At 38.8% G+C, this 24,392-nt stretch overlaps 1 protein-coding gene across 1 annotated transcript; it reads left to right on the top strand.

Moving 5' to 3' along the window:
* The first annotated feature begins 726 nt into the window (after positions 1-726).
* On the top strand, positions 727-23,983 carry LOC309708040 (CD151 antigen-like). The gene is made up of 8 exons (XM_082535770.1): positions 727-951; positions 4,696-4,780; positions 8,272-8,463; positions 16,930-17,004; positions 20,285-20,389; positions 22,077-22,232; positions 22,456-22,542; positions 22,675-23,983. The coding sequence occupies exons 2-8, from the start codon at positions 4,697-4,699 to the stop codon at positions 22,732-22,734; spliced, it is 759 nt and encodes a 252-aa protein (XP_082391896.1). The 5' UTR covers positions 727-951; position 4,696; the 3' UTR covers positions 22,735-23,983.
* The last annotated feature ends 409 nt before the right edge of the window (positions 23,984-24,392 follow it).

Consider the following 24,392-nt stretch of genomic DNA (forward strand, 5'->3'; position numbering starts at 1 on the left):
CTCAGCTTATCATCAATTATCACTCCAAGAAATTTATTTTCGTACACTCTTTCAATTTCAATTCCATTAACCCTGATTTTAGTAATCGCTGGTAATCATTGCTTCCACAGCGTGCCTTTTGCTCTGTCTTCCTTCCCTCATCCCAACTGGTTGTGGCAGATTGCTGTTCCACCATGAGCCTGTTTCTGCTGGAGGTTTCTTCCTGTTAAAAGGGAGTTTTTCTTTCCCGATGTAGCAGAGTGCTTGCTCAAAGGGTTGTTGGGGTTTTCTCTCTGTTATTGTAGGGTCTTTACAATATTAAAGCACACTGAATTGACTGTTGTTGTGATTTGTGATCAAATAAAATCTAACTTAAAATTTTACGGGTAGATTGCATCGAATCAATCATAATTACTAAATACTAATCTCAACTAGTAAAATATAATTTTTTTTAAATCTTAGAAATGAGACAACAGGTGACTTCTTCATAGGGCAAGATATAAGCCCAGATTGCTGTGTTTAATTTTAGATTTGTTTCACGTTTTATCATTATATTTGAAAAATAACTAGGCTAAGTCTTATGTAATTATTCTTCAACTTTCTTTATACTCTTTATACAAGAGTATATTTCTGCGACTCAAATGTTTAGTCCCGCATTTTTAACAAGCCTTACAAATGCACTTAGATCCTAGATCCCGTCTTTCTCGGCTTCCCTCTTTCCTCCCTGTGACTGTCTGCTCTTACTACACAAAGCATCGCCCCGGGACGTGAAAAACTCAGTAAACGTGCAAGGTGGCCCGGGGTGGAGTCAGCACTCAGCAGCTTCAGCCTTACTGACTGCGTGAGCTCAGCGTTTTGATTCCCTGCCCTCTAGCTTCACTTCCATCTGAAAAACGTCTTTATCCTTGGAAAAGGCGTCCTTTAGGAATACCCACACATTTGTTTCGTCGATAGCAGCTAGAAGAACGGCAGGTAAGTAGAAACAGGAAGTAGTCTGCGTACAAAGGTTAGCGTATGCTGCGGTGCCGCAGTGGCCCGTTGAGGTGGTATTGGAATATTTTGTGAACTAAGCGAAAGGTTTAATTGCTTCTGATGGAAGCTTGGCTTACATGCACTCTTTTATTAAGATGATATAGCGTAAAAAAGTAGGTCGTTTTGAGGGGAAAACATGGCTGTGTAAAACCCCAAAGTTGATTCTGTTCATCTGGACGTAGCGTCAGTGGGAGAATGGCTGTTTTAACATTTACAGCCGCAAAGGACAGTTTTATAAGTGTAGCGTTAGCTTACACTACAGCAGCAAAAGAGATGTGTAACGTAAGTTAAAAACCACAGAAAAAAACATACAATATTGCTTTTATTTCATTTGTTTTATTTAATAGATATGGTTAGCTAGGGGGACTTTTCCTTGTGGTCAATGCTACCTAACGTGGCTAATATGCTTTAATGGGCTAATCTTGGTATTATCGCGAAGCTTTAGGTTTTCTGTTTGAAGCTGCGCCGATCTCAACGCAACATGACACTATCGCACAGCTATAACAGCTCATTAATGAAGGATTTATGCTTATCGATCCCAGTTTGCACACATGTATTGTTAAACTACTGTGGTAAGCCGAACGTACAGTGCTGTGTATGTGAATGTCATCCAAAACGGAGCAGGGTTCCCCTTAAAAAGAGTAAAAAGTAAATTTTGAAACATGTTTAGCTTCCCAAAAACAGTGGGCCTCTGTTTTCATCAGTCACAAGTAGGTTGCACGTAGGTCTTAAAATGTCCACAAACAGGTTGCTGTGTACATTATATGCTTTTATGGAAATGCTGGATGAGGCTGTAGCATTTTGGATGGAAATTTCTAAAATGTAGTTTTTGCATGTAAAGATAAATTAGAAGTAGCAACATTTTATAGGTATGACACTAGAAAGTGACACTAGAGTGGTTTACAGCAACAAAAGCAAATGAAGGTTACATATGGGAGATCTTAGAGGGACAGGCCTCACAAATCTTACAGTTTCCTTTCTCAGAACATTTCTCATCATATGTAAAGCTGTCAAATACAGTGATCAAATGTATGTTTAAAACTGGTGGTTGGTGCTTTAAATCAAGTACAAACAAAATGCTTGATCAACCTTCACTAACCTGCAACATATGTAGCACTTTAAAAAAATCTGTACACTTATGTGGATGATAAAAAAATCCTTTCTGCACCCGTTCCAAGTGATTCACCACTGTAATCTCACACAGCAGACAAGACTGCTGTTAGCTCATGGACATGAGTGTGTCAGACAGGTGGTGCATGTTGGCTTTATTTACCAAGAGGTAGTCTTGTTTAATTTCCTGATGAGTAAAGACACCTCATCCTGAAACAAACCAAAGATGGCATGACACATAGCTGTGGAATTGTGCCCTTTGAAAGTAAACCCACTTAACAGAAGTGCTGTTTCTCCTGTAGTGCTTTTTTCCATTCTAAAAAGAAAGCTTTGAGACACTTAAACAGATGACTGCTCCTCTTGGCTCAGCAGACTAATATCCAACCCCGAAAAGCAAAAGGAGGAGTTGTCAGTTATGTCTTGTTTAAATTTAATTAACAGGAGCACACCAAGAGAGAGACCACCATAACAGATGGCCAACCAACGGAGACCAGACATACTCACTCATTCATGCACAGCCCATGTCTAAATTGACGGTAGTCTGCAGTATGTGGGGGTGGGAAAGCAGATGGGAAAGAAGAGGAGTGCAAGCCTGGGCCTGACTTGCAAGTTTGTAGCGTGGAAAAAAAAGTGGATGGGAGATGTGGGAAACAAAGATTTACAGGGAAGCAGTATGTTGTTTTAGACAATGGGATATATAAAACTTAACTTCAAACTTTGTGAAGTGGAGTTGTAATGAGACTGCTCTCAGATTTTAATACAGTGCCTGTGTTTAAATATAGATGGGATCAAATATAAAGAAAAAATGTAGCCATTAAGCACTAATGCAGGTTGATTTTCATTTGTAGTATTAGTAATAAGATTTATGAAATCCACTCTGTTTAAAACATTCATATAATATTAAACAAGTGTTGGATCCTGGTATCAGGCACTAAAGAACTAAGAAGCGGGTGGTTATAATTTGCAGCCGTTGGCTACTGCTCAGCTCCTACTCACTGCTTAGTCATGGATCTCTCTGCATATACATGTAATAACTCAGCTTGCTGATTCTGCCTACACTGCTGATCTGGTGCTCACTCCCCCACATACTACATTAGCTTTGTAACAACTCATTTGTTAAAAGCCTGTTAAAATATTTCACTCCTTTTCTGTTTTATTTATATTGCACCAAATGACAACATAAGTCATCTCAGGGCACTTAAGATAGTAAGGTCAAGACCCTGCTTCACTTTTTAAGCAATCAACACTTTTGGCTATCAGGAGATTTCCTCTCATTCTACTTTTGGAATGTCTAGGTCCCAAAAGTAAGCCTGCACTCAGAGAGCAAAGTGCTCTGTTGGGATACGAGGTCTTTAAGACATGACGAAGCTTGATCATTAAGAAATCTGATCTCACTGGCTACTTCCCATCAGTACAGCAGCATTTTGGTTACACTGGAGGCATTTCAGAGTGCTGGAAGGCAACCTTGAGAACCTGAAATGTATCAGCCCTAGCACAAAACCCTGTGAAACCATATGATTAACTTTGGTATGTTTGTGTTTTGTTACTTTAACAGAAGAAATCTGGTAAAGTGTCTAACCATCAAGCCAAAGAGTGTGTTCCAGTCCCAGCACAGTTTAAAATGTAATCAGTGATGGGAAGTTCCTCTGGTCTTAGCTTCTTAGATTTTGATTGTCATACATGACGACACAGTGAGTCAGAATATCAATTTATATGGCAGCCAGAGTTTAAATTGATATTCTGACTTTAATCAAAGTAGTAACTTTGTGTTTTCAGTGTGTGAAGGGTTCACATAATGTCTCAAACCTGTGACCCTTTTGCCCATTTTCAGTGGCTTCCTGTGGTTCTGGTAAAAACTATATTAATATAACTTTAGAAATGAACATGAATGTTAACATTTTTATGTCTCTATACTTTCTTTAGCAATTCTTTACATTCTGCAGTTGTAAAACTGTGTGACTTATAATCAAATTAAAAAGAGGTTTTAATATTTTGTTAACTACAATGCTTGTCATAGCTATAGTCTATCACCTGGCACTTTATCTGCTTACTTTTGGATTCGAAAAACAAAAAATTGAAAGGTTGCCATGGAAAACAACAGTAAGCACATTTATTTGTTCACCACCCGAGCTGTTAGCTTACTGGTATGCTTCATCTCTCGTTGGTCTTTAACTTTTTTTTCTTTTCATTGTTCTTCCCTTTTTTTGAGCAGTGACTGCAGAGTAGTCACATGTTAAAAGATTTATTGTTAGGCTCAAATATGTTTTGTGACTCCACATTGATTTCTTTTGGTTAAAAATTACACAAAAATGTCTTTTGATTGTAAAGGTTACCAACCGGTGGCTTAGACAATAAATTTGCTCTGTTTTTTTAAAGGTGTAAGATAACGGCTTTGTTTAATGGTAGTAAAATACGTTTTTATTTGTACTATAATCACATTTATAGTTATTAGTTGTATGTGTGAAAGCTGGAGATTGTAGTGAGTGCTTGTGTACTGACTGTATAAACAGAACTGAAAATGCTGTTCCGTTATGAAATCATTATAACGGACTGAAAATCTGCTGTCTCTTGTAGCATGGGGGTCTTAGAGGAGAAAAAGGAAACATGTGGGACCATCTGCCTGAAATACCTGCTGTTTGCTTTCAACTTTCTCTTTTGGGTAAGTTTTCATTTAAGCGACCTCGAGCCTGTGCCGAGGAATTAACTGTTGAAATGTTTGCATTGAGCACAGATGCACAAATGCTTTGGACAGATTTTTTTTGTTATATCTGATATCACTGTGGTGGTGTTGTTCCTGCATCATTATAATAATGTTGGTCCAGGATCAATATTGCAACTGACCAGTCACGTTATCGTGAAATACTTACTTCTTTTGGTAAGTATTTCAAGTGTTTTCTTTATTAATTTATGCAATATAAAAATATATTATCAAGTCAGTTTTGCTGTTAGCCAAATTTAGGTTATTAATGTTAGTTTGCTAGTGATAGTTCGTTAATAGCATTAGCTAACTTCTTGCTAATGCTAACTGAATGCTTAGGCAGTGTCATTGGTCAGTTGCAGTGCTGACATCATTACGATGCAACGCAATGTCACAGCAAAGCGTGTAATAGATGCTGGTCCACTGTGTGGATGTCACGCTTTGCCTCTCGTAAGCGTGAAATGGACAGGATGTTCAAGTTGCAGTAAGCTGCAGTACCAGCAGAGGGCGATATTTTGTTTTAAGCAACCACAAATACAGTCACAGGGAACCATTTAAAGAGACATTACTAACACATTTGCGTGTAAATAGATATCAGGCACCTAGCTTAATAATTTCTGGCATACAAGGGGCCTAGAATGTACTTTATACCATCGTTGGTCACGACCATCTTCTTTGCTTTAAATATATTATCTCCCACTGCTGGTACTGCCTCTTAAGCATGTGTGACTTCTACACCCTTCTGGTGGATTCTGGCTGGTGAGATGATGTAAGAACAACACCAATACAGGGGTATTTTTTTCTTTTTCTTTTTTTAAAGAAATCCAATGGAATTGTATATGTTTTACCTGTTGGCTTAGCTGCTAATTTTATTAATTATAACAACATTCCCCCACAAATCAGGTGAGGGGAAAATAATTGAAAGCCACAAGTTTTCACACAAGCTTTAACAAACTAAAGGTGTAAGAGTCTCTCTCCTTTCACACTAATATGCATACACACAGTATACCTTCATATTAACCAGCTCTTTTTGGTAATATGATATAAATAGGAGAAATTGGCTCGAAAACCCTCTCTGAGGACATTAACAAAGCCTTCTTTATTCGGGCAGTAGATAAATGCCTGCTGCTATTCCAGTTCATGTAGTCAAAGGCAAGCTGCATATTTTTACAGAGGACAAAGGCGATGCGTTCAAAGCCTTATTTCCCTCAGACTTTCCAATGTCAAGAATGTGTTGTTCTGAACTCATCATCTGAATGCGTGTGTAAAATAAGAGTCAAACATCAGTGTGGCACCCTTACTGTCTGAACCCCACTCATTCTTGGTGTGAAGTCACACTTGCAGCTCTGCCCATATGTGATAATCATCTGTCTGCCAAAGAATCAGATCTTTCTCAAATTGGCAGACAAATAGAGCATCTTCAGTGCCAGAGTTACAGCCGTGTGAATATTTCACACTAAACCAAATCGTTTGAAATTTGCCTTGCAGTTATTTACATGGTCTCTGGTGGTTATTAAATCAGTTTGGAAAAAGGTATATAGCAACAGTCATTGCAGCCAGAAATATCTTGACTGAAGTTCAGACACCAAAATGAACACTTTGCCACACTATAAAGCATTTCGCTAAATGGCAGCCGTCCATTTACCCCAGGAGTAACATATGGTCACAGTGTCTGGGTTTTTATTGAAGTGCGTGGTTTGATCAAATTTGAAGAGAACTGAACACGCAGATTGAACTCAAATTGAGTGAAGAACAAAATAGGTAAATATTTTTAAATAAGATTAAGATTTACTCAGACATTGCAGGTTTTTCATAAAGTAAAAACACTGCAAGATCAGTTTGGGTTCTTTTGGACCATTACATCTTTGGGGTTTTAGTTTTTACAGTTGTGACATTGATACAGTATTTTCAGGACACTCCCTGATTAAAAATGAGCAAAAATTTTACATTTCATGCATAAAAGGATTTGCTATTTGTATCATTTTGTGTTGTATATGACCTTTTAAATATCATCAAACATCTGCTTTATATCTACAATATTTTAAATACAAACAAACAGACACTACATTACAATGCAGTACGTTGCCCTTTAAACAAACTACTCCTTGGAGGAAATATTAAAAAGAAATGTAACATTTGGGGATCAGTGATAACTTAAACTTTGTTAAAGATAGACAGAGGAAGCTTCCTATTCAGACCTTCTCGACTGTCAGATTCTTCCCCTATTACCGCTTGCTGCCACTGGGGGTCACTAAAGCTTGCATGTCTTTTATACAGCTTTTGAATACAGAGAGGTAATAAACTAAAGAAAAACCTGAACCCTAAAGCAAAGGGGTCCAGTGGACTTGATGTGCTGTGCGGGGAATTTTGATGGCATGGTTTAGGCCAAACTGCCCAACCCTAAAAACGATGGTTCACTCTGAATCAATATAATCTACTGGTTGATTGCCACTAAAAGTAAACAGTATAAATAGATTACGAGTGAAGAGTGAAGGCTGTTGTGCTACACCTTTGTTTGGTGTTTTACTGCCACTGTTTCTGGGTGTGGTTCTGTCTGAGTCAGTGTCTAGTTTCTGTGGCCATCATCCTCTCTTTTAAATTAAATCTAAATTAGGCAGGCAGTTAGATTGACTGCTTTGGCATGAAGACAGATTTCTGTTGCACTGCTGCACCATCTGCTGACTCGTCTTGCTAATATTGTATTGATTTAATTCTCCTCATATTCTCTTTAACTGTTAGCTCGGGTAATGCCGAAGATGTGAGACAATGGCGGTAGTTTCGTGCTGGGTTTAATGACTAATTCTCTTTAATTAATCAGGCAGTAAACCATATGGTTGCTTTAAAAATGTTTGAAATTGAAAATTGTTAAAGAAGTGCCACAGCTAATGATAGTTTTATTTGAATAAATTAGGCAATTATTTTTGACATTTAATGCGTAAAATGTTAATAACAGCAAACAAATGTCATTCACAATTCTTCGAGCCTGAGCCTAGCCAAGAACTTCATTACTTTGCTTGTTTGGTCACCGTCCAAAAAGAACTATAAATAACAAAGAAGCAGCGGTTCCTTAAATGAAAATCATTAAACAGTTAAAGTGCGTGATTTAGTTTCAAATTCTTTCTGTCGAGAAACGATTGATCTGTCGCTGGGGCTGAGTTTGTATTCTCTTTAAACATGTCACCACAGCACCACAACCCCAACCTTCAGTTATCTCGCAACAGAAACTGATTCAGGTCTGGATCCTGTGTGGCAGCGGTGGGTCGTATTTTTGACAGATATTAATTTTAGGCTCCTACTTTGTCACTCTGAAGCCGACTTGGGAGATTAATAATTGAAACCTTTTTATCACTCTCAGCTTCAGTGTTGTTCAGTGTTCTGCACCACAGTCGTGGTTCTCGTTTCCCAGGCTGGCCGCTGGCAGAAACTGAACTCATCATGTGCTCTTCTCCCAGTTGGCAGGGGGCGTTGTAATGGCGGTGGGTGTTTGGACCTTGGTCCTGAAGAGCGACTACATCAGCCTTCTCTCCTCCAAGACCTACGCTGCCTCCGCCTACATATTGGTCCTGGCTGGAGTCATCGTCATGGTAACAGGCGTGCTGGGCTGCTGTGCCACCTTCAAGGAGCAGAAAAGGCTACTGAGAGCGGTAAGAGATCACGTCAAGGTAGAGAGACAAAACATACGAGTGTGAAAATATCACAGAGTAGAACAGTAACAGCTAAACTGTGCCGCTTAAACAAAAACTGATAGGATGACAGAGGCTGTAAGTCATTTTGTATATTCCTCCTACTACCATCTGTAATTAGAGAGTTCAACTTTCTTAGCCAACTGCACTTTACAGTATTAGCTCATAAACAATAAAAAAATAACATCATAAACAGTAACTTGTTGTTCTGTTGCTTAATGACTGGTCAGTTTATTACATTACAGCAAATATTGTTCTAAAACTGCCTTGGTGTACAGAACAGGAAGGACATTCAGTTAACTAAGAACAAAAGGCATTTCGAAGCATAGATATCAGTTCAAGAACCAGACTGTGTAAATATGTATGCATGTACTATGACTTAGTATGTACAGTATGTGCTACAATGTAACCACCTCCATTTGGAAAGCCACCATCAATACTAAGCAGGAGTAAAGAATTTGCATTCATACAGATTAGTTGCATGCTGTGGTGCAAATGTTTTCTGCGTGTTTGTTGAGGTATTTCCCCTCTTTGTTGTGATTAGGAGTCATGAGTCAAAAAAGTCATTATTACACATATTACACTGGACACTTTTCTTAAAAGTAATGCAGTAATGTTCCTTAATTACTCCCAGGAAAAAGTCATTTGTTATACTAGTCGTTACTTTACTTTCATGGTACTAAATCCTTAATGAGGACACACATCTCTAAGATCTTTCTCTTAGTAGAAACAAGGTACATGAACAGGTAGAAAGTGAGACTGCAGCCTGATGGGCAGTGTTGGTCAAGTTATTTGAAAAAAGTAATCAGTAACTAATTACTGATTACTTCCCCAAAAAAGTAATCCTGTTACTTTACTGATTACTTATTTTCAAAAGTAATTAATTACTTAGTTACTTAGTTACTTTTTAAAAACACGATTTACAACCTGAAGAGGTGATAAAGCGATAGATCTTTCAGCCCAATTCTACTTTTTCTACATAATCCATCATACAAAATGTAATCAAATGGAAAAGTCCCTTTTTTAAAACTTGTTTTATTAGTTTTAATCTTTTAACTTTATGCATCAAGCAAAAATTTAATTATATGCAACATTCTCTGACTGGAAGAAATTTGTTTAATATTTAAACCTATTTTCTGCACATTCCAGCACATAAAATAAAATATGTTTTGTGTTTACACTCAGTCTTTCAAATAGATGCAAGTAAAACACAGCAGAAAATAAATAACATCAAAGACTAGCGGTCCTTTTGCTCTATTTTCACCTGTAAAGCAGGAATAGGGTAGGCGGAGGTTTGCTCTGGTGCAGGTGTGCCGCGGTCAGTGGAAGAATCCGCGAGTTTCTCTGTGAGTTTCCCATTACGTCGTAGCGCACTCGGTGCTTGCTCGGAAGTTTAGGGGTTTTTCTTCGGTGTAAAAAGAAGTTTTCTTCCCACGCATAACGGACACTAATGTTTTTGTCACTTTTTATGGAATCAAACTCAAAGTAAGGTCAGTACTTCCACGCTTTAAACGCCGCATGCTCATACTCTCTCCCGCACTCGATATATTATCCACTGTTGATCTGCACACAGCTGTTGTCATCAACGTCGCACTTGCTTACGTCACTGTCATAAGACGTTCTCGCAAAAAAATCACGGTTTTAGTAACGCAGCGTTCCTACGGGAAAGTAACGGTAATCTAATTACCGATTTTGCAATAGTAATCCCTTACTTTACTCGTTACTTGAAAAAAGTAATCTGATTACAGTAACGCGTTACCTCTGCTGATGGGTCATCAGTTTGTTACCTGTTGGAGTTAAGGGTCTGACTGCTGGGCTCGGCATTCACTCAGCTTTCATTTTGGGTTCTTGGCTAGCTTAGCGTTAGCATTTTGTCTTGGTAAATGCTTGTAAAGAAACGAGGTTGTGTTAGTAGCATAATGTGGCTGTTTCTGTCCTGGATGCAGTTTTCCACTTTACTATTTATCTCATTCATTTGTGCAATAAAAGTAAATGGCCATATTCATGCTCTAGACTGTGTTGGTGTTTTCCTCCTCTGACATGCAAACTGAAATCAACAGATTGTAGTGGAAGTGCAAGAACCGATAACTGGTATCAATAAGCAGACAGTCTAACAATTCCCAGGAATTGGACTACCTGGAACTGGTTTTCTACAAGAACCGGTTCTCGATTCCTCATCGTTAATCATCTTGATAGAGAATCGAACAAAAGGCAGCCAGCGTCTTTGCACTTTTAATGCCCTTAAAAAAGCCTGGAGAATTATTCTTAAAGATCACGGTGTTTCTAAAAAAATGTGGCCATAAGACATGTCTGTTTGCCTTATTCCATGTATATTTGCGCAATGCGACAATACAATGTAAAGGGGTAGTTCAAGACTTGTACACAGTACTATGCAGACAGACATACACACAGACATGATGAGAGCAGTCGAGGTTGAGGTGTCAGCCTCAGTTGCATTCACTTCAGACCAAACAAACACTTGATGGGAGCGTGTGCCCATATTTGATTTGGCACACGTCGTACACAGACTCAGCACAGGGTTCTGCCAATAGAGACACCTGCATGGCACTAAAACCAGCTCAAAATAGAAACGCATAGAAACCCACTCTTGCACAAACGCTCACTGTGCTCATCCAAACATTTCCACATGGTAAACTTATGCAAGCGCACCACTGTGGGCAGAGCTTAAATGTTTGTGTTACAAGCTTTGCCAGAACAGCTTTGCTTCATTGGCATAAGTCCACTTACTGTAAGTATTTTCTGTAGTACAAGAATAGCATTTCAAACAAAGTTATGTGTTATTGATGACATTGATTCTTCCCTCACAGGAAGCAGGAAAGGTATTGTTGTCTGCATAGCCTCATATGCCAGTAGGGTGCTCATACATTATCTTATTCTTGCATTTTATTAGTGTGCTAGTGATGAGCAGCACTGTTTGTAATGGCTAAAGTTACTGAAAAAGACTCCCTTTAATTTCCTATCTGGAAACAGCCAACCGAAAAATATTCAGTCACATGCAAGTGGAATTACGATCTAGTTAAATGGAAAAACAAGATTAGTTACCTCATCAAGATTGGTATCTTGATGATTAGGAAAGTTTTTTGTTGAGTATAATTGATTTGGAGCTGTCTGTTGCTTTTGTCCTTATTGAATTTTGAAGAACAATACACTCAAATGTGGGTGTTGGCTGTAGTTCTCAGAGCAACGAGTGATGGGAATCTGGGCTTTCGATGTTTCAAAATGTAATTAAATAGCCTAATAGATTTGTGTAAAATACATGAAGAAGTACCCACTTTCTCCATTTTATTTGATTCATAACGAGATGCGTGCACCACCTCTTATCGTTTTTCTGTGTGTGGGAGGGGGGGTTGAAATGCTTGGTGCAACTCGAAGAGTTGAGATTAGGGCGATGAATCACGGTGAAAGAATGAACTTGTCGACAAGGAGAGATGCTATCGAGATTGTTAAAGAGGGTGAGCATAAGGGCGGGGGGTGGGGGGGGGGGGGGGTGGAGGCGGATTAATTGTTGTTGTTATATTTTGTGTGCGGTGAGTGCCTGGTACCTGCTGAGAGTACACAAGAGTGGCGGTGATTGGCAGCACAGTCCTGTACCGTAAAGGTCACAAGTTCTAACAGCAGAAAAAGCTGATCCAGCCTTGGCGTCATCAGGACATTCTGCAGCTGTATGACTTAAACAAAGTCACTGCAGTTGCCTTTTAATTAAAGCGAAGGTCCTGTCAGACAGTAAGTAAAGATGTTTGCGATGTATGCTCTGTGCAAAGTATGAGAAGTCAGAAGGACAAAGGAGAACAACTGTCCCGTGGGAAGAGTCGGTTGGGATCTGTCTGCAAACACACAACTTCATTGTGTTGTTGGAGAAAAGCAAAAGAACAAAGGAATGACTCGGGGAAAGCAGAGAGAAACTTTTGCTTTCCAAATGACAGAGCCAAATGGAAAGCAGTCCAAACAGAGGCCGGATCCACCTGTGGAGAAACTGACTTCATGCAGTTTGACTGCACATGTTACAAGCTCGAGTGTTCCTTGGTCTCTGCCCTTCTCTCCCTTTTCTGTGTTTGCCTTGACTTCTTAATGCATTTACAATATAGGGCATTAGTGTATCAACTGAAAGACCACAAAAACTGCTTACAATTTGTTATTAATAATCAAGGTATTGATGTGTTTGATATGAAAGATACCAGCACAAATGAAAAACTGGAGCAGTCATTCCACTTTGAGTCGCACCGTCTCTCATCATCGGTTTTACTTCAAATCATTTTTTTCTTATCTGCCTATATTTGTTTTTTTTTCTTTCTTTCATTTGAATTATATTTATCTCAGTCAACAGGCAGACAGTTTTGCATGCAGAAGCAGAGGTTAATGATGGCTACTTTATAGTTCAATTAAACTTGCAGCCTGCCTGTTCTGTTAACTGGTGGGTTTTTGCAACCTGGTTAAAGATCACTGTCAACATTTGACAAGCCACACAGCTGATTCTGAGATCTCTCATAGGTTTCAAGAAACTAGAAGAAAAATTTGGTGTTAGTGTTAAAGCCATTCCTACTCCTGTAAATACATCTAAATGTGGCAGAAATAATGACATACATAATTCTTTGTGTAAAGCTTGGTCTCGGTTTGTGGTCTAAATCGTAGAGTTGGTGCTTAGTTTGACATCTTTGAATAGCCTCTCTGTTTGTGTTTGTGTGCTTGTTTTTTGATGCATGGTGCATTTTGAAGAGTTAGGATTACGGCCATGAATCACAGCGAAGGAATGAACTTGGCAAGAGAGAGCAAACATGGAGAACATAATGGGAGTTTTGTGTGTGTGTGTTTGTGTGTGTGTGTGTACGCCATCCTGACTTTATGTTGCACATCAAAAGAAGCAAATTCATGGCATCTTGTCGCTACATCTTGGAGGCATTTGCATTTTTAACTCATTAGGACATCTTCATCCAGAATCTTTTATTTATGAATTTCAAATCGTCCATAAAAGTGCAGCTGACGTCTCCCTCTTCTATAATAAATTTGACTGATCATCTTATTTATTTATATATTTTTAATATCATTCAGCTACATTTGCTGGCGATATTGCCTGCATGCATTTTTTCCAACTTACCTTTTATGAGCTGGACAGGTAAGATAATTTTTCAGTCCACATGGAAAAAACAAGAGCCTAAAATATCATGTCATCACTACCTAATAACCAATATGTGTTTCATATTGTACCAAGTCTTTTAAAAACAAAGTGCATAAAGATAGAATTTCAAAATCGCTCTTTGCTAAATTATTCTTATATTTATTGAGTGTAGGCACAACAGTGGTTCATCTTTTGACTTGGGTGCCTTTTTATACTTGATTGAATCATAGGTCAGTGTTAAGTGGCTTGACAAACAACATGTGCAAAGGTTTTTGAAAGACCTTTAGAAAGCCAGAAGAGCTATTGCTCAAGATTACTTTAAAGACTTTTGAAAAAGTGGCTCAAGAGGGCTGCTTCAAGACTTTTGCACATTACCTGTTGAGAGAATTCAATAAAAAAACTTAAACTACAGGTAATGGGTAAATAGATAAACAAAAAACTAAATAACTAATAACCACTATCAGAAAGTTGTGGACTTCTGATTCAAGTTTCTCCAGTTTGAGGATTTTATATTTTTTAAATAATCAACATTTTTAAGAAATGCAGCTGAACCTTTGCATTCACCAGCAAGCAAAGTGCATTTAATGAGTAAGGCGATTACACGCCCTGCTAGCAACTAAATTACAAAAGGTGGCTGGTTCAGTACCTTGAAAGGCCAACACTCATCCAACTGTGATCGGTACGATTAAAAGTCACCTTCAGCATGACTTTGTTGCTCCAGGCTTAGTAATTGTAAAGGCAGCACTACGCTTCCAATAAAACCTGAAATGGAGACACAGTTAAACATTGATGTGCATGCAAATATGGGTTTCTTCTTTGCAGCACTATATTGTTCACTGTGGCGGAGGTACATTCAGATGAAGGAGAGAAAATGTTACATACACTCTGGAGTAAAACACATGCTGTCAAAGTAGGACACTAAAAGCCAAAGAACTCTGTTCAAATATTATCTAATAACCACAGCAATGTGCGAGTGATTTGACTCTGATATGTTAGCTGTGTGAGAGAAAAAAGAAAACTGTAGTTCAGTCAGAAAGCCTACATGGAAAGGATGCAGTGGAGTCTGAGGCCAACACAGTGCTTTAGAAAGCATTTTATTCATATGAACCTGCTGAGAGTCGTTTTGGCAGTAATTACCCTGTACCCTTAAGTCACCCGGGAGAAGACTGGAAGCGCAGACGTAAAATGAGAGAGACTGTGCCTGAGATCTCGAGGAGGCCCGCAAAGTCGATGCAGTCAGTAATTCGTCTCTATAGCCAACAACAAGTTCTCTGTCACGCCCTGTGTACGTCACTGTCCGTGTGGGATCAGTCTGGAAAAGCTGTGCGTGCGATTGTGTGCAAAGGAGTGAGAACAGACAGAGCCACACGACACAGTTATGTCACAGTATCAGGGAAGTGGCCTTAATTCTATGTATGTTCAATTGCAACTGTATATACTGTAGGCTGCAGGTGATGTTGTGATTGATGTTTAAAATATATACATATATAAAATATTAAAATATTTACATATATAATCATAAATTGGAGGAAGGTGTTTTTTTTCTATGGAATGTTATTACTAAAACCACAGATTTATATTTGGGGTATAATATAAGTGAGAAAAATCTAATAATCCTGTTGCCTAATAAGAGTTTCAGATGACATCAGAGACATTTTAAGCAAGTTTTCATCATTGTTTTGACTTTTTTTTCCTTTTTGCAGCAGAACATTTTACACCTAAAATATATTATCTAACTCAATAGTCTCCGGAAATTAAAGAAGGAGAAATTAGATGTGAAATATCATTGAAAATGCGATAAAAGCGTATCTAATCCTGCAGTGTCTCCTTTATAAGTCATCCCACAGATGTCCTCATACACGCGTATGAGATCACTTTACACGTGGTAAGTATCAAATCCAGATTAATCCAATCATGGGAGGAAAATGATGTAAAAACAACATCATGCCAGGTGTGCATGGATTAAAAAAACGAAACTATATCTGTATTTTCATGTGTTGTCTTTCTCTTCAAACCCTCAACACTGCATCAAATGCATCTTGAAGTCTGCTCAGCATTCAGGCTCAGAGCTGCTCGGAGATCTAATCAGCAGCAGCTATCAAATCAAAGGCCCAAGTCCTTTTTACCGGGCTGATTTTCTCCCCTGTGGAAGCAGCAGTCCAGAGGAATTTAGGCCAAGGTTTGGGTCAGATAATAATCTCTTCTTGTCTTTAATTCTGAAGAGGAGAAGTTCAACTTTTCACTTGGCTTGAAAGGCAGACGCTCCCCCTAATTTTCCAATGGGCTTGGTCACGAATCAGATGCAAATGATAAACTCTGTGACATGTGCCACTCTGCAGTGACTCAAAAGTTTTGCAGTTTCATCCTGGAATCTTACTCAGAGCAAAAGAGCAGAACAAGAGTGGATGATTAAGCAGAGAACGGTATTATTGTAATTTTGTCATCTGTTTTATGTTCTGGCAGAGTCATTTATCTACTTTACACTGTTACAAGGCTCTTAAGTCCACCTGTATGATATAATACCGTCCTTGGATTGGGTTATATCTACATGCATGAATGCCATAAACACTCAGTCTTGTGAATTTCCCGAATGTGTGAAATTTTTGTCTGTGTAAAGCTCTGCCATTTACTACCCTTAGAGTTCTAGAGTTCTACTTACAATATTTATATCAGCTGTACATTACTACATTAGACATTCTTGTTTTGACAGACAGCATCATAACAGTTTTGAAATAATGTCATTTAAATGTGTAACTTTTTTTAAAATGACAATTTAATGCTGCGTAATGATGCGTGAGCGTAATCAAATACTCTAAGGGAGGTTGTTGCATAGAATTCTTTCTTTGGTCATTATAGATAGACAGACAGCTTTTGCTTCACTGAAACAATTACCCACATCATTCCACCACTTTTATACTCGCAGGAACATTTCTCCTCCAAAGGTGTGTGACTGTGCAACTTTCTGCATTGTCTAGTTTTTGTATTTCTGATAGACAGCTTAATATAAGTTAGCCAACCCTTTGCCATTGCATTGTTTCTGTTTGGTTCTACCTCTCTAACAGTGCTGTGTGGATGACTTTGCTGCATGAGTGGGTTTGATTACATTATTCTTGCTCAAGGAAGGATGACACAAGGCCTTGGAAAGGAAACATAGTTCAAGCTGGCTTAAGAGAATCATGTCAAAGTGGTGTCAAAGGCAGCCCCGCAAGCTGCCACATCACATTTGTAACCAACTGGTCGTGTCGCTTTATCACCATCCACTAACTGTAATTCCTTCTTCTCTGTGTTTCCAGTACTTCATTCTGCTGCTGTGTATCTTCCTGTTGGAGATCCTGGCCGGTGTCCTTGCTTATATCTACTATCAGCAGGTAATTCCCATTGTATCATTAAAAAAAACACCTTTCTTGTAATGTATGTATGTGTGAAATTGAAGGAGCAGGTGGCAGATATTGCAAGAGTGGATATTTATTTTAGATGACAAAAAATGTAATTTCAACTCAGGTTAGCATTTTGTAACTTATTATAGCATCTTTAGTAAATCTGTGTTACCATCTCGCGTCGACTCCAGTCTGCTGTATTACAGTAAATCATCATCTGATATTAAAAAATGATGTTAAGGTGTGTAGCATATATTGCATTGTGCAAAAATTCAATAGAGCATGCTTGACAAATGTGTTGTGTCTCCTAATCCAAGCACGTAGTCAAAAGCATTGTAATAATACACAGACAACTGTTTCATTTCCCACATGGCATGTGCTCTGCTGTAATTTTAACCACGACAAAAACCAGCGTGAGAAACGAGATTCCAGAAAGGCCGTATAAGACGGCCCATTAAAAATACAAATATCTGACTGCCCATATTACTTGTGGTACATTGAGTCCAAATGGAATGAAAAATGCCTGCAGCAGGACACATAATAAGCCTGAATGCACTGTGTCAGAATCATTTCAAAGCATTAGCTTTGATTTTGAACTCAAATACACAGAATTTTCAAACTTATTTCATTTCACTCCACTAAAGAATGAAGAACCTTACTGGCAGGTTAATGACTGAAAAAAGTAGAAACACCACAGACTGTGTTCTAAATGCACACGGTTTGGTTTTCAAGTGATTATTTTCTCGTGTGTAGTTAATGTATAAGCTAAACTAAAACTGACAGCCTCCCTCGGCACATTTCTGCTGTACCACTGTAGAGTTATACTGACTGCACTGCAAACAAGAGCAAATGACAAGCATTTTTCCTTTAGGAATATTAACATGACATTGCTCTCTACCAACATCGCTCCCACCCCGCTTAGTCTTATAAGTGGCTTGTAGCTCAGGAACAGGACTTTTCTCAGTCTAGAGGTACACTGTTTTCACTTTAACTGCCTCTTTCATTAATGCACAGTTCATGAGCAGCCACTGAGGTCCATGGCTGTGTGCCGCTTCCTAAAGCTCTGTCTACTTTACTTGCCTCAAAATATTCTCACAAGCATTAAGTTGTGTTAAAGTCTCTAAAGCCTCTTCCCCTGTTATTAATCTTTTCACTCTCTCTGCTAATAAGTTGTGAGAACGATACCAAGATGAACAACTCATGTAACATGCTTGTAATTCACAAACGCACCCATTTTTAGCTACAGATTCTGCACAAGGGATTTGCTCAGACTTTATTTTGTTTTTGTAATCAGACATGATCATAAACCTCTTTGTGATTGCTTTGTTTGCGAGCTGCTTCCGTAGGTTGCTCATAGTTTGCATGAATTACTTGTCTGCAAACCTTCACCATTTAACTTTCACTATTATTACAAAAATAATTCTCATTTTTCAGGAGCCATTTGAAATTTCTCTCTGTCCCCAAATGGCTGAGATTTAGTGAACATGGTCAAACCTATGCAGAGGTGGTTATTCTGTCTGTGTTCAGACAGAAGTACCATGACACAACATGATATCCCTGTAAAGCTCGTTTTGTGTTCTTTCCAAAATCATTTTATATTTTGTCTCTAGCAAATATCTAGTAAATTGTAAAATGAGCTCACTGCTGGTCTGATCTTAAAGAAAAAAGTGTTAATAGACTTCAAACAGATGCCATGTATTAAAATACACACCTTATTCATAGACTGTTTTTAACAGGTTGTATTCATGCTGGTTTCTGATCTAAAGTTGTGCTTTGTAATATAAGAGTGACAGGGTTGGGCACTAGCAAAGTACTGAGCTTGCCCATAGTTTGATGAATGAAGCTGACTTGTCTACAAACACTCACCATTTTACTCTCTAAACCAGCGGTCCCCAACCCCCAGGCCTCGGACCGGTACCGGTCCGAGAGTTGTTTGGTATCGGGCCGCGACAGTTGAGGCTCAGGTGTGAAATGTATGGTTTTCAGGGTTTTTATCAGTTTTCAGCGTTATTTTGTTATCCTTTTTATCGTTAACTCTGTTTTCCTGGGTCTTTTCACGTGTGTTATGAATAAATCTTATTTTTTTCGGTACCGGTACTAGTTTTATTTTGTTGTATTTATCCGCAACACCTTAAAGGCCGGTCCGTGAAAATATTGTCGGGCAAAAAAGGTTGGGGACCGCTGCTCTAAACTGTAGTAAAACTTGAAAAAGTGCAATGCAAAACAGAAAACGTTGTGCCTCACCACAAGACGCAACTTTTATGTTGAAGGTAAACAGTCTTTGTTTACAGTGTGCGTCACACTTTTCAGAGTTTCTCTACGACTTGGCGAATAGTTTGCTACTGTTTGCAGACAAGTCTGTATGTGTCATACAAATGATTCGCAACCACAGCGACCTACTAGCAACACATGTAGGTTTATACAGTGCAGCACCGTATACTTACTAGTGATAGCTAGCAACCTCCTGGAACAGCTTATAGCCAGAAATAGCAAGCAGTGGTTGTCAGGGGGTCACTGACGCTGACAGTTTCCCAGGGATTGCCAGCAACCTTCAGCAGCAAATTGCAACTGGTGGTCCAGCCTTGTATGGCCTATTATTATCATTAACAGAAAACAAGCTAACAAAAGAAAAAGCATAATTCAAGTATATCAAAGACCCATGATGCTGTTCTTGCTTTTAAATGAATATGTATTCAATAAAACAGCAGACTCCCATACTGGCTCTCTCATACTTACGGAGTCCCTTTAAAATGTGAATGACTGTTTTCATTCACCGCTGCAGTGTTTCTGAAACTGTCAACAGGTAAAATGAAAACCTGAACACCTCCTCTTCTTTCCTCTTCTTTGTTTTCACCTCGCGTCTCTCATCTTTCTCTGCCCTCCCTTCCTCTCTTCATCATTCATTCCCTTGATATCTCCTTCATGCTTTGATTTACAGTGGTTTCCCAGCTGGCTTGTTGCCATAGAAACTGAGCCCCCCAGACCTTCCACTCCTGCGTTTTCTGCCACTGGTCTAGAGAACAAAAAAATAAATAAAATAAAACCCAAAAAACAGACTTCCTCTGCTTTTACACTAGCTTCGTCTTCATATGCCTCTCTGTTGTTAGAAGTACTTCCGTGATGTGTATTTTAAATCCCGTGTGCTATGATGTGCTGGAGAATCAGTAGTCGAAGCGACAAATTGATCACTTTAGGTCATGCTCTGTCGTGCTGCCTTCCCATTTTTGTTGGCTGATACTACATGTACACCTGTGTGCGTGTTTCTGAACAGTTGAATGATGAGCTGAAGCAGAACCTAAAGAAGACCATGACTGACGAGTATAATCAAACAAACTCCGAGCACATCACCAAGGCTGTAGACAAGCTGCAGCAGGAGGTAAGTGTCTGCAATGGATGAAGGAGTCCAGACACAAATGTTGTGCAGCTTTGTGAGATTTCTTTGCACATTTGGATTTCTACATTGGCCAGCGTGGATGGAATTTAGGTTGTTGCGTGCATCCACTTTTTCATATTGCAAATGAACCTGGACTTCCAAGCCAAAGTCACATGGACTCACATGTGGTTTGTTGATTGGACAGCCCTCATGCTACCCTATCATCTCATCAGATTAGAGATTTTGGAGATGGGAGCGAGTCAAAGTAAATCCAATTCAGTCCACGACTTCATCTAAGCATGATGGACTGGTCTGCACTCTCTGCTGTAATTTACCTTCTCTTCTAGCCAAACGAGCTGACAGTGCGTTAAGGAATGTGTAAATCTGAGGTGCTGTTAAGACTTCTGTTAGTTTTTATACTCATTGCTTAGTTTTTTGAGTATAAAATCTTGTCTTTCACACATCAACATGTAGTCATTCTTCTAAACTTCATTTTGCATAATTTCCAAAAAAACATGAATTTGCACTATTAAAGGAATTTGTAAATGTTCTTTTAATGGAGTCATTTTTATCATATATTCAAATAGCATCAGTATGAGAACAGAACTACAGTATACATGCATACATACATTTCCCTCAAAGTAAATATGAGGAAAATGTGAATCTTAAAGTTTACTTTAAAAATAAAACAATTGGCTCAAACTGAGTTGTAAATCTTGAGCAGGAGCTGCACCTCCGTTGAATATGGAAACAACATTTGGATTTGCAAAACAATTCACATTTCAATCACAACTGTATTTTACTTTACAGCGGGCCTTTTTGAGTGCAGCTTTTCAAGTTTTGCCATCAGATTTGATTGTGAATTCGATTTTGATATCAAAACTATTTGATCTTCATGTGAAAAAGAACGTTTTCACAACCAAGTACATCCCACGACTCGGTAGCTTGGAGAACCACCTTTAGCAACAATAACGTAAAGTAACCATTTGCTGCGTGACCTTGTCAGTCTCTCACATCGTTGTAGAAGAATTCTGGTCCGCTCTTCTTTACAGTGTTGCTTCACGTCATTGAGGTTTGTGGGTGTTCGTTCATGCACAGTTTGATACCTTGCTCAGCCAGTTGTAGATTTGCTGCTACTGATTGATCTGCTGCTTGACCCAGTTTGGCCAATTAGCAATTATACATATTTGACTCTAGAATATTTGGTGTACAGAGAGAGGAATTCATGATTGATTTGATTACTGCAAGGTATCATCAGCCTATTTAGGCCAGCTTAAGTTTACTTTAAAGACAGGAATGTGGGAAATGGTTATTCTGACTCTATCGAAAGTCAACAAAATCCACTTACTGACTTGCAGTATAAAAAACCCCTTTGTTTAAACGCTAAAAAAAATAAAAATAAAAATGGCACATTAAGGTTTTACATAAATGTAATTTCCAGTTTTAACGTGAAGCCAAGCAAACTGCCTGCTGATGCCTAATGTTTGCCTTACTGGGGGAATCAATCATCTTATAATGCTCGTAATAATGCTTTGAACCAAGAGAACACGTATGCAGAGTTTTGCTCAAGTGAAGTGCAACACTTAATTATTTGTTATCAGTGTAAACCAGTTCTTTCATGGATGTTTGTCTGAGTCTTTTATACTTTCCTGCTGTCAGTGAAGTGTTTTTCCTCCATCTCCTCCATCAGTTCAAGTGCTGTGGGAGCAACAGTTCAGCTGACTGGGCTGAGAGCGTCTATATTCGCTCTGGTGCAAAAGGCAGGAAGGTGCCTGACAGCTGCTGTAAGACCATCACCAACATGTGCGGTATAAGAGACCACCCATCCAACATCTACAAGGTGGAGGTGAGTGTGTGAACGGTGTCGGGGGGTGGGGGTGGGGAGGGCTTCATCTGTATTTCTCTCATGTCTCGAGATGTCAGCATAGAGGCGGTGTGGCGTGAGCGTAGCAGAAAAAAGAACAGCCATCACATCCAAACTGTATACATAACATTGTTTGCAGTGAGACTCCAGCAACACTCCCACATCAACTGATGCAACATGAAGACAATCTTTGTTTTTCATTTAGGGTGGTTGCATCACTAAACTGGAGAATTTCATCTTGGACCACCTGAAGATCATTGGAGCCGTCGGTGTTGGGATCGCTTGTGTACAGGTGAGCAAAAAAAATAAAGAAAATGCCTTTAGCATTGTGCTTACACACAGAGACTCAATAAATGTATGTACACCTATGGAGAATACAGCTTTTCTAAATTACGTTTTTATTTTCATCTGTTTTAATCCCCAGATCATCGGGATGGTGTTTACATGCTGCCTATATCGAAATCTAAAGGCAGAGCCGTACTAAGAGAAGCAAAAGAAGAAAAATGTGTGAGTGAAGGAGGTAACTTCATCACCGCATGCCATACTCAAATAGCCCATAGGTTCTTTTCTTTGTCCTCCGCATAGGGGAGGATTTGTTTGGCAAGGGATCAAATTGCACATCTGAGCATCTCATTTTGGTAAACAAAGGGTAGAAAAAAAACCCACTACAAGGTTTCTTGAAGTAATTAGGCTCTCAAATTGCACTCTCAGCTCCATCTTCAAGATCACAGCACTGTGAGAAAAAGCCTCAGAGAGAAACTGATGAGAATTTTAACTGATTGTGTAAATTAGTGTGAGACAGCCTCCCTGGGACTCAAACATTGTAGTTTTCTTCCACTCGGATTCCCTCAATGTACTTTTATATGTGTAGACCAGGTGCTACACCCGAGAGTGGTGTAAAGATCAGTGGAGTAAAACTGGCACTTTGCAGGAAAATGTTAATCCTGGTCACAGCAGCTTCTTTTCTCCATCAGCATAGCTTAACAAGCTCACCTCTGGGGCCCTCTTCAACTGCAGTAGTGTTTAGTTTCCACATTAACAAGACAGTCCTGTGTTTTAGATCTTCTTCTGTAATGACCTTTAAACATGGGAACAAATATATATATCATCTATTTTCTTTTACATATGTACTTTCTTATGAGCTGTTAATACTTTTGCCTTTATTACCTAATCTGTCTCCTTACTGAGACGTGTCTGATCATGTTTTAAGTCTCCTAAGAACACATTTTCTGCCAGAATGAAGGTGAACAGGTTAGTGCCTTGCTCAGCACCATAACTGTGCCATTTGATGTCCTAACACCAGCCTTTAAACACGGTTTGACTAGTTTAGGTGTAAACCTCTGATCTCATTGAAGGGAGTTTGTGATTATGAGCAGTCCCACTGATATTGTTCAAACGAAAGTGAGTCTTGTTTTTGATTTTATTGCCTTTTGTTTTTATACACTGATGCCAAAGTCATCAACTGTAACACTGGACCTACTCTGTCTCCTCCAGCCTTATTCCTATACATACTGATGTCTCTGTTTTTGTAAATGAAGATTTTTTTTTTACTCTGCTATAAACTGCGACTATATTATTGTATTTAATACACACTGTAGAAAATGATATTCTCTCACTGTTAGTAATGATCTTTCCTTTGTGCCTCAAAGCTAAAACCAGGCTAATCTGCTGTATTTCTGTCCTCCTGGTAATCCAGGATGTATTTTAGTTTAAATAAACATTGATTAAAAATGTGCTTTGCTTCTGCTGTGTTTGCTCTCATAGGAGAACATTAGCATTGTTAATGGTGTATTTTAAACAGCAGTATTGCACAAATACTGAGTGATGCCCTTCACAATAAAGGTTCACTCAAGTCATGTCATCACAGAAACTGCCAAAAAAAGGCCCTCACATTATTGTATAAAGACAAACCATGTGCCTGTGACCAGTGGCCCTTACCAAATTGGCACCAGCTTACAGGTGCATTAGTGTATTAACCAGAAGTCAATTGTCTGTACTGTAGTACTGTGATGATGAAGATTTGGGATGTGAGCCATATTCCAGACAGCTGCTTTTACAATGTATTACCTATACCATGATGACAGTTAGATGGCCTTGTAATGAGAGCCATCGTGCTGTTGGGCACGAGGCAGGGTAGTTTAA

Source organism: Aulonocara stuartgranti (assembly GCF_965226115.1).
Source record: "Aulonocara stuartgranti genome assembly, chromosome: 1".
Lineage (NCBI taxonomy): Eukaryota > Metazoa > Chordata > Actinopteri > Cichliformes > Cichlidae > Aulonocara > Aulonocara stuartgranti.

Coding starts and splice junctions, on each gene's coding strand:
- LOC309708040 (XM_082535770.1), top strand. CDS start 4,697: ATGGGGGTCTTAGAGGAGAAAAAGGAAACATGTGGGACCATCTGCCTG. Junction 4,781..8,271: donor CTTTCAACTTTCTCTTTTGG/GTAAGTTTTCAT, acceptor CTCTTCTCCCAG/TTGGCAGGGGGCGTTGTAAT. Junction 22,543..22,674: donor TTGGGATCGCTTGTGTACAG/GTGAGCAAAAAA, acceptor TTTAATCCCCAG/ATCATCGGGATGGTGTTTAC.